The sequence below is a fragment of the Carlito syrichta genome, unplaced genomic scaffold, assembly GCF_000164805.1.
Source record: "Carlito syrichta isolate Samal-C Ts95f unplaced genomic scaffold, Tarsius_syrichta-2.0.1 Scaffold311628, whole genome shotgun sequence".
Classification (NCBI taxonomy): Eukaryota; Metazoa; Chordata; class Mammalia; order Primates; family Tarsiidae; genus Carlito; species Carlito syrichta.
The window spans coordinates 197,701-208,870 of record NW_007255724.1 but is presented as its reverse complement, the minus strand read 5'-3'; the positions used below and the strand labels follow the sequence as shown (position 1 = coordinate 208,870).

Genomic DNA, 11,170 nt, shown 5'->3' with positions numbered 1-11,170 from the left:
GGGAGTGGCCACTGCACTCCAGTCTGAGCGACAGAGTGAGACTTCAACTCAAAAAAAAATTAGGGAGGTATGTGTGGTGGTACATGCCTGTAGTCCCAGCTGCTTGGGAGATTGAGGCAGAAGGATCACCTGAGCCCAGGAGGTCGAGGCTGCAGTGAGCTGTGATTGTGCCACCGCACTCCAGGTCATAGAGCAAAACTCTGATTCAAAAAAAAAAAAAGATAAATTCTACACTGATGACCCTTTGTCCCGAGGCTTGTTCTGGGCTCTGCTGTGCGTGTTGCATAGCTGGTCTGCCAGGCAGACACAATTGTCTCCTAAACACACTCCCAGGTGTGTAATGGCTGCTGTGGGAACTCAGGAAAATACATAGGATGGCTTCACCCATGTGCACGGTGAGCTCAGACACAAGCTCCGCACAGTGACCTTGGTAAAGCTCATGGTCCTGAGTCTGCTATCATCAAGGTCATTTTACAAACAAGCCAAAGTGAGGTTCAAGGCTATCAAGTCATTTGCCCCAGGACCTGCAGCTGGTGCGAGCACCCACAAATCACATGATGGATTATTTGCCAACAAGTCAGGCCCAAAACTGGGGGGGCGGGGAGCCAAGCGGCCATCACTCACCATTGACACAGCCAAGTTCATCGCTCATGTCCTTGCAGTCATACTCTCGGTCACACTGCCGGCTGCCATGGACACACGTCCCGTCCAGGCACTGGAATTCGTCTGGGCGACAGGTGGCCACAGCTGGAACAGACAAAGAGTGTTGATTTTCTCACAGAGACGCAACCAAAGAACAGAACGACCACCTTCCAAGCAATGATGTCCCAGTGATCTAAGAGGAGCTGGTTGCCTTGGGCCTCAGGGGCAGCCATGTGGGTGCGGGAGCTTTAGAGATGGCCTCCCTTCTCATCATGGGGAAAAACTCCCCAGCTGACCTGTCTTTGTGTTTCCATTATAACATAGATTAAGATACATTTTTTTTCAGCCTGTAATCCCAGCGCTTTGGGAGGCTGAAGTGAGTGGATTGCCTGAGCCCGCAGGTTCGAGACCCGCCTGGGCAACTTGGCGAGACCTCATCTCTACAATAAATCAAAAAATTAGCCGGGCGTGGTAGTGCACGCCTGTAGTTCCGGCTACTTGGAAGACTAAGGCAGAAGGATTGTCGGAAAGATTGCCAGAGCCCAGCAGGTCGAGGATGTGGCGGCCGGGAGCGGCCACTGTACTCCAGTCTAGGCGATAGAGTGAGACTCCAATTCAAAAAAAGATACATTTTTTTTTTAAGAGACAGGGTCTTGCTCTGTTGCCCGGGCAGGAGAGCAGTGGTGTGATTATAGCTCACTACAGCCTCGAACTCCTGGGTTTAGGTGATCCTCCTATCTTAGCCTCTCAAGTAGATAGGACTACAGGCTTATCACCACGCCTGACTAATTTTTTAATATTTTTGTAGAGACAAGGTCTCAGTATGTTGCCCAGCCTGACTGTGAACTGGACTCAAGCAATCCTCCCACCTTGGGATTACAGGCATAAGCCACAGTGCCTGGTTAATGTCTCTCTTTCTTTTAAAATATTCACTTTTTTTTTGGAGTTGGAGTCTCACTCTGTCGCCCAGACTGGAGTGCAGTGGCATGCTCCCAGCCACCGCAGCCTCGACCTGCTGGGCTCCAGCGATCCTTCTGTCTCAGCCTTCCGAGTAGCCAGAACTACAGGCATGCGCTACCACACCTGGCTAGTTTTTTTACTGTAGAGACAAGGTCTCGCCAAGTTGCCCGGGTGGGTCTCGAACCCACGGGTTTGGGCAATCCACTCGCCTCGGCCTCCCAAAGTGCTGGGATTATAGGCTGAGCCACCGAGCCTGGCCCCCCCATAAAATGCAACTGAAGCCAGGAGTACTGGTGCTTGCATGTAGTTCCAGCTACTTGGAAGGCCAAGGCAAGAGGATTGCTTGAGGCCAAGAGTTTAAGACCAGACTGGGCAACATAGAGACTCCCGTCTCCAAAAAAAAAAAATAATAGCCAGCAACAGTGGCTCACGCTTTTAATCCAGCACTTTGGAAGGCTGAGGTGAGAGGATTGTGTGAGTCCAGGGGTTTGAGACCAGCCTGGGCAACTTGGTGAGACCTCATCTCTACAATAAATGAAAAAATTAGCTGGGCATGGTGGCACGTGCCTGTAGTTCCAGCTACTTGGAACTTGGAAGGCTGAGGCAGGAGGATCACATGAGCCCAGCAGATCAAGGCTGCGGTGGCCATGAGCACGCCACTGCACTCCAGCCTGGGCGACAGAGTGAGACTCCAACTCAACAACAACAAAACAAAAATTCCAAATTCTGTTCCTCAGTGGACAGGCCTCGTGTCATGGGTTCAACAGTCACATGGGGCTAGTGGCTCCTGCCTGGACAGCAGTGGGCATGGGCATGCCCACTGCTGCAGGAAGTGCTATTGGGTGGCCCTGGACTCTAATCAGAGCTTGCCAAGGTCAATGCCATTGCTCCGTTCTCCAGCCGGGAGACCACAGTACAGTGAGGGCAGGTCAGCCAAGGGTCACCCAGCTCAGACGTCACCAGCCAGGCCTGGAGGCAAAAGTTCTTTCTGGGTCAGTAATACTGCAGCCTGTGCCCTTGTCAAAAAATAGATTAACTAAGCAGGAGAGATTAACTCAGAAAGAGTCTGTTTTGGGGATAGCCTCTTCCTCAGTGTGACCAGAGAGATTCAAAGGAAAAAGACAAGGGCCAGGTGTGGTGGCCCATGCTGGTAATCCCAGTTCCTTGGAAGGCTGAGGCAGAAGGATCGCTTAAGCATAGGAGCTCAAGACCAGCTTGGGCAACATATTGAGACCCCATCTCTACAGAAAGGAATAAAAATTAGCCAGGTGTGATGTACAGCTGCAGTCCCGGTTACTCAGAAAGCTGAGGTAGGAGGATCACTCGAGCCTAGGAGGTAGAGGCTGCAGTGAATTATGATTATGCCACTGCACTTCAGCCTGGGTGACAAGTGAGATTCTGTCTCTAAAATGAAAAAAACAAACACGTGAAAGGAGATCTGGACCACTTTTGGCCTGTGATTTGGAATCTGTTTTTTGAGACAGGGTCTTACTATGTTGCCCAGGTCAGTCACAAATTCTTGGACTCAAGTGATTATCTTGCCTCAGCCTCCCAAAGTTCTGAGACTACGGGTGTGAGCCACTGCACCCAGCCGCACAGCAGTTTTCATAGAGCTGAAATCACTGCATAGATGCCATTAGACATTTTTTTCTTTCTATTTAAAAAATTTACTGTAGACACAAAAATAGACATTTTTTTAGTCACTTTTTTTTTCAATTTTTTTGGTAAGAGATAAGGTCTCGCTATGTTGCCCAGGCTGGTCTCAAATTTCTGGGCTCAAGCAATCCTCCCTCCTTGGCCTCTCAAAGTGCTGGGATGACAGGCATACACCATAGCGCCCTACCTAAAATTGAAATTGAATTGAATTGAATTGAAATCTTTTGGCTTTTTTTTTTTTTTTGAGTTGGAATCTCACTCTGTTGCCCAGGCTGGAGTGCAATGGCACACTGATGGTCATTGCAGCCTAAACCTGCCAGGCTCAGGTGATCCTTCCACCTCAGTCTTCCAAGTAGCGGAAACAACTGGTGCACACTACCATGCCCAGCTTATTTTTTGATTTATTGTAGAGACAAGGTCTCACCAAGTTGCCCAGGCTGGTCTCGAACCCCTGAGCTCAGGCAATCCTCTTGCCTCCGCCTCCCAAAGTGCTGGGATGACAGGCTTGAGTCACCGTGCCTGGCCCAAATCTTTTAATCCCTTAAAGCTGCCACCCATCCTACATGCGGGTGAGCCCGGGGACAAGTCTGGCACACATGATGGGTCCCCTCCCCACCCGTACCACAGTCTTCCTCGTCAGACTTGTCCTTGCAGTCGGGGCCGCCATCACAGTGCCAGCTGGCATGGATGCACTCGCCGCTGCCACAGAGGAACTCGAACGCGGAGCAGGGGCTGCTGTCACCGTGGAGGGAGGACCCGCCATGCCCTTCGCAGCGCTGGGGCCACTCGTCGGAGCCGTCATCACAGTCGGCGTCGCCGTCACAGACCCACAGCTCAGGGATACAAGTAGAGCCGTTGCACTGGAAGTTGGCGGGGCCGCAGGTGAGCACCGGGCAGGAGGCCTCATCCGAGCCATCCAGACAGTCCCGGTCTGAGTCACAGACGAACTGCCGGGAGATGCACTTGCCGTCGTGGCAGGGGAACTCGTCCTGGGTGCAGGTCTTGGGGGCTGCAGGACACACAGGCAGGGCCGCCCTGTCAGCATGGGGCCTTCCGATACCAAACCAGTCTACAGGCGGGAACACTGTCACAGAGAGGGAAGACCCCGAGGGGGTTGGGGTCCCAACACTGAACCAGTGCCTGTTCTGTGCCTCAGTTTCCCCTACTGTATGAGCCTCCTGGCATTGCTATGAGAACCGATGAGTTAACGGGTATCAAGCTCTTAAGCCGGGTCCCTGAGATAGTAGTGCTACTTCTCAGGTAATTGTTGTTATTTTTAGTCAGAGTCTCACCCGGCTGGCCAGGTTGGAATGCAGTGGCACGATCACGGCTCACTGCAGCCTCCACCTCCTGGGCTCAAGCAATCCTCCCACTTCAGCCTCCTGGATAACTGGGAATATAGGCACAAACCACCACAACCAGCTAATTTTTTAGTATTTTTGTACAGACAAGGTCTTGCTATGTTGCCCAAGCAGATCTCAGACTCCTGGGCTCAAGCAATCCTCCAGCCTCAGCCTCCCAAAGTGCTGGCATTACAGGTGTGAACCACTTCACTCGGCCGAACTGCTTTCATTATCATGGGGTTGAGTCTCTCTTGTCTGAAATGCTTGGGACCTGAGAAGTGTTTTGTGTTTTTTCAGATTTTGGAATATCTGCATTATCCTTACCGGTTGAGCAACCCAAATCCAAAAATGTAAAATCAGAGATGCTCCCATGGGTATTTCCTTCCAGCAGCACATTGTAACGCTTGAGAACATCCAGATTTTAGAGCTTTTTGGATTTGGGAAGCACAGCCTGTATAAAAAAAAAAAAAGAAGAAGAAGAAGAGGCGGGGTGTGGTGGCTCACACCTGTAATCCTAGCACTTTGGGAGGTCGAGGCAGGAGAATTGCTTGGGCCCAGGAGTTTGAGACCAGCCTGGCCAACATAGTAAGACTTTGTCGCTACAAAAAACAGAAATGCTAGCCGGGCGTGGGGACACAAGCCTGTAGTCCCAGCTACTCAGGAGGCTGAGATGAGAGGATCGCTTGAGCCCAGAAATTCAAGGCTGTAGTGACCTGGAATGGTGCCACTGTACTCCAATCTGTGTGTCTCACAGGGTAAGACTCTGACTCAATAAATAAATAAATGAATGAATGGATGACAACAGTTTCTCCTTGTGTGCTATGGTTTCTTCACAGAATTTCACAGCGGGCTGGAGCCTCCCTCCCCTGAGTGGGAGGAATCTCTGAGGCTCGGTCACTAGTGTCCACCATGTGCTCAGCCCCCCAGCAAAGGCCAGCGGTGGTGACAGTGGCTCACCATGGCATGTGCCAGGTGGCAGAGCCTCAGGGGACAACCTCCTCCCCTTCTGTAATGCCTCCTGGTCCAGAGGGACTCCGGGGTGGGAGGAGGCTAAACACGAGCCCCCAAGAGATAGGGCCCAGTGTGGAGCGGCCACCGCATAGCTCGAGCAGGGCCTTGCAGGGACCATGTCAGCCCTGTCCCCAGGGCCCCAGCAGGCACAGGTGCAGGGACGGGACCACACTTACGACAGCCCTGCTCGTCTGAGCCGTTCTCGCAGTCCACCTGCCCATCGCACTTCCAGAACTGGGGGATGCAGCGATTGATGCGGCCCCCACAGCTGAAGTCCCCTGATTTGCAAGTGACAGACCCTAGGAGAGAAACAGGATTGAACTGTCACTCAAGGCGAAGACCAGCTGGCCTTACCACCTCATGTTTGCAGAGGTAACCCCAGAGCTTTCAAGAAAGAATGCCAACCCCATGGTTGTGGGTTAACACAAAGTGCATTTAATGGAGCATGTTAAAAATTACGCTTTTTTCCCTCTCTCTCTCATTTATTTTCTAAATACACTATATTTCCCAATCTAAAAAAAAAAAAATTAGATGTTAGGGAGGCCGGGGGTGGTGGCTCATGCCTGTAATCTCAACACTTTGGGAAGCAGAGGCAAGAGGATTGCCTGAGCCCAGGGGTTTGAGACCAGCCTGGGCAACTTGGCGAGACCTCATCTCTACAATAAATCAAAAAAATCAGCTGGGTGTGGTGGCGTGCACCTATAGTCCCAGCTACTCGGGAGGCTGAGGCAGAAGGATCCCCTGAGCCCAGGAGGTCGAGGCTGTAGTGACCTATGATCATACCACTGCACTCTGGCCTGGGCAGCAGAGTGAGACTCAGAATAAAAAATAAAAAAAATCAGATGTTATAGGATGCAGAGGTTTTGGAACAAGTGCGAGGTGGTAGCAGCACAGGTGAAGGCAATAATGCTACCACACCAGTTAATTTCATGTTAAGTGAATTTCACCTCACATGGAAAAAAAAAGTCATTATTGGCTGGGCTCAGTGGCTCAGTCTATAATCCCAGTACTTTGGGAGGCCAAGGTGAGTGGATTGTCTACGTCCTCGGGTTCAAGACCAGCCCGGGCAACTTGGCGAGACCTCATCTCTACAATAAATCAAAACTTAGCTAGGCGTGGTAGTGTGCGCCTGTAGTTCCAGCTACTTGGAAGGCCGAGGCAGAAGGATCGCCGGCGCCCAGCAGGTTGACGCAGGGGTGGCTGTGAGCATGCCACTGCACTCCAGCCTGGACGACAGAGTGAGACTCCCACTCAAAAAAAAAAAAGTCATTATTAAATGACTTTAAGAAAAGTTCTCCCAACTCACAGCTAAACACATCAAAAGCCACTGGCTATTGTTTCAGCTGCCACCTTCAGAAAGGGTTAGGATTTTTAAAAGGAGGGAGGGTCAAGGGTCATATGCTCCGAGGGGACTCACGGCAGGTCTCCAGGGATTCATCCGAGCTGTCAGGGCACTCAGGGCGACCGTCACAAACCCACTTGTAGGAGATGCATTTCCCGTCTTGGCATTGGAACTCGTTCCTCTCACATTTGTCTGCAAAAATTTTTTAAATTATTTGTAATTTTCCGGGGGCGATAAATAAATAAATAAAACATTTGGCTGGGCATGGTAGCTCATGCATGTTATCCCAGCATTTTGAGAAACAGAGACAGGAGAACTGCTTGAGGCTGGTAGTTCAAGATCAGCCTGGGACACATAACAAGACCTGGTCTCTAGTAGATAAAAAATAAAACATCTGGGCCGGGCTTGGTGGCTCAGCCTGTAATCCCAGCACTTTGAGAGGCCAAGGCAAGTGGACGCCTGAGCCTGAGGGTTCGAGACCAACCCGGGTAACTTGGTGAGACCTCATCTCTACAATAAATAAAAAAATTAGCCAAGCATGGTAGAGCATGCCTGTAGTTCTGGCTATTTGGAACGCTGAGATGGAAGGATCGCCAGAGCCCAGCAGATCGAAGCTGGGGTGACTGTGAATGTGCTACTGCACTCCAGCCTGGGCAATAGTGAGACTCCAACTCAAAATAAGTAAATAAATAAACAAGTAAGTAAAGAAATAAATAAATAAACAAATATCTGTTCCCCATTGAGAGGGAGGGGAAGGGGAAGGGGTATACTCAGTGCCAGAATCACAGTCTGTTTCCTGGGTCTATTTCCTGCCAATAATGAAGAAACCAGAAATGCAATCCTATCAGGAACTGCCTAATTCCCAGGAAATTAAACACAAAAAATGAAATTTCATAAACCCAAGAGAGGAAATGATCAACAAAGGTTTTGACATGATGTTGTTGGATTCCAAAGTGTACACTGGACCACAGGAATAAAATATTAGCACTTCCGTGCACATTAATAAGCAAATGAGGCTGGGCGTGGTAACTTACACCTCTAATACCAGCCCTCTGGGAGGCGGAGACTAGAGGATAGTCTGAACCCAAGAGTTCAAGACCAGCCTGGGCAACTTGGCAAGACCTCATCTCTCCAATAAATTTTTAAAAATTAGCCAGATGTGGTGATGTGTGCCTGTGGTTCCAGCTACTTGGAAGGCTGAGGTGGAAGGATCACGGGAGCCCAGCAGGTTGAGACTGCGGTGGCCGGGAGCATGCCACTGCACTCCAGTCTGGGCGACGGGGTGAGACTCCAACTCAGGAAGAAAAAAGAAAATAGCAAGAAATAAATAATTATGAGAAATTATAGTTGTAAAGGCCACAGAATACAGATCGATCAGAAGATAATCAGATCTGAAGATCAGATCAAAGGAAATAGAGAAATATATGAGAAAAATTTTTCTTGGACAACATTGCCTTGGATGATTAGATAAAAATTAGAAAACATTAAGAGTTTGGGAGATTTCCAAAAATGCAAGATTCTTATGCTGTTGATTGCATTTAGTTTTAGACATTAAATTTTGACTTAGAATTCTTTTTTTTTTGACAGGGTCTTACTTTGTCATCCAAGCTAGAGTGTAGTGGCATAGTCATAGTTCACTGCAGCCTCAAGTGATCCTGGGCTCAAGTGATCCACCTGCCTCAGGCTCCCAAGGAGCCATCACATCTAGCTGATTTTTTTTTTTAGAGATGGGTCTTGCTATATGACCCAGACTGATCTCAAAGTCCGGGCCTCCAGCGATCCTCCTGCCTCAGTCTCCCAAAGTGTTGGGATTACAGGTGTGAGTCACCGTGCCCGGCCTAGAATGCATTTCTACATGTGAACTGGAATCAAAGTTAACTTTTACAATTCAAAATGTAAACTTTGATTCTGTAATGTAAACAAAAACAATAGCGCTAAAGAAAGGATGAGCACTCAGCTCAGCATGCTTCATGCATAAATCAGGCAATAAGACCAAGAAAAAAAGACGGCAGTGTCTGCCTTTTCATTATCATGAAGTTGTATCAGATGCCATCTAGGCGTATTCATTTTAATGGATGGCTAGACGTACTGTATGTTTCTTATCCTCTTAGGAAGGTTAAGAATGCTTTGTCTTTCATCAATTAATTTTTAATGTTAGCAATAACAAAAAATCGGTTAATGGCTTGCTCAAAATTTAGCCAGCTCATTTGGCACTAAGGTAATTAATAAATGCATCCCACTTGAAGCGGAAACCACATCTCCAGCAAGTTATTACATTCTTGGGAGAATGTTCCAGATCAAAAAAAGAAGATCAGTGCATATGATATTGAAGTTAGAGAATCTGGAAGGAAAACCTCAATTTCTCAACCAAATCATCTTTGACAAAACCTCCAACAACAACCACTGGGGAGGGGAGAACCTATTCGGTAAGTGGTGCTGGTAAAACTGGCTGACCACATGCAGAAGACTCAAACAAGACCCCTATCTATCCCCATACACAAAAATTAACTCTAAATGGATCAGAGACCTAAATGTAAAACCTCAAACTATAAGAACCTTAGATAATGCAGGAGACACTCTATGGAAGTTGGAACTGGCAACCAATTCCTGATCAAAATCCGAAGTGCCCATGCCATGAGAGATAAGATAGACAAGTGGAACCTCATCAAATCAACAAGCTTCTGCAAAGCAAAAGAAACCATCAAGAGAGTGAGGAGACAGCCCACAGACTGGGAAAAAATATTTCCTAACTGTATGTCTGACAAAGGCCAAACATCTGGGATCTACAAGAAACTCAAAAGTGCTGAAAAGAAAAAAACAAACAGCCCATTACAAAGTGGGCAAAAGAAAACATACAAGCAGCCAACAGATACATTAAAAAATTTTCAGCTTTACCAGTCATCAAGGAGATACAAATTAAAACTACACTGAGATACCAACTAACTCCAATCACAATGGTCATCATCAATAACACAAAAAATAACAGATGCTAGAGAGGATGTGGCAAAAAGGGAACACTTCTACACTGTTGGTGGGAGTGTAACCTAGTACAGCCTCTGTGGAAAACAGTGTGGCGATTCCTAAAAGATCTAAAAATCGACCTTCCATACGACCCTGCAATCCCCCTACTGGGAATATACCTGGAAGAACTCAAATCACTCTATAAAAAAGATACTACATACATATGTTTATCGCAGCATTGTTCACAGTAGCAAGAATATGGAACCAATCATACTGCCCATCAAAAGAGGACCGGTTTAAAAAAATGTGGTACATATACACAAATATTACGCAGCCATAAAGAACAAAATTATGAGATTCACAGCAACCTGGATGGACTTAGGGTCTATAATACTGAGTGATCTTTCACAGAAACAAAAAACTGAGTATCACATGTTCTCACTCACAAGTGGACCTTGAACAATTATTGTAATACTATAAGAAAATGATTGGCAGTAGTGGGAAACTTCCGGGAGGGGGGCGGAGAAGCAGGATTGGCAGTAGTGGGAATCTGCCTGGGGAAGGGGGGGTTACATTTCATCAATAAGGGCAACTGCATAATGAACATTTGTATACCTAACCCTGAATTGTACCTCACATCTATAAAATTAAAAAAAAAAAAAAAGGATATATAGAAAGAAAAAAAAAAAAAGGCAGGAGGAGGGAGAAAGAGGTGGAGGAATGAAAAAAATCACCTATCCAGTACAGTGTGCACAGGTGGGGGTGGTGGGTACACTTAAGCCTAGACTTCTTCACCACTGTACAATGCAATCAGGTAACCAAAAACTACTTGTACTCCCTAAAGCTATTGGAATAAAAAAAAATGTTTTCTTTTTAGGGTGGGCACGGTGGCTCAAGTCTGTAATCCCAGCACTTGGGAGGCTGAGGTGAGGGGATTGCCTGAGCCATGGGTTCAAGAACAGCCTGGGCAACTTGCCTAGAACTGGTCAATACAATAAATCAAAAAATTAGTTCCAGCTACTTGGAAGACTGAGGCGGAAGGATCGCCGGAGCCCAGCAGGTCGAGGCTGGGGTGGCCGTGAGTGTGTCATTGCACTACAGCCTGGGTAACAGAGTGAGACTCCAACTCAAAAAAAAAAGTTTTGTTATTGTTGTTGTTGTCTGTTTTGTTTTTTTGAATTGGAGTCTCACTCTATCACCCAGACAGGAGTGCAGTGGCACGCTCCCGGCCACCACAGCCTCGACCTGCTGGGCT

At 47.8% G+C, this 11,170-nt stretch overlaps 1 protein-coding gene across 1 annotated transcript in view; it reads right to left on the bottom strand.

Moving 5' to 3' along the window:
* Positions 1 to 11,170, bottom strand: part of LDLR (low density lipoprotein receptor) — a 34,769-nt gene that overhangs the window by 15,780 nt on the left and 7,819 nt on the right. The window contains exons 2-4 of the mRNA XM_021717971.1: positions 5,789 to 5,911; positions 3,881 to 4,267; positions 625 to 747 (exon numbers count right to left, since the gene is read on the bottom strand). Coding sequence (XP_021573646.1) covers positions 625 to 747; positions 3,881 to 4,267; positions 5,789 to 5,911 — 633 coding nt within the window. The remainder of the gene's footprint in view (positions 1 to 624; positions 748 to 3,880; positions 4,268 to 5,788; positions 5,912 to 11,170) is intronic.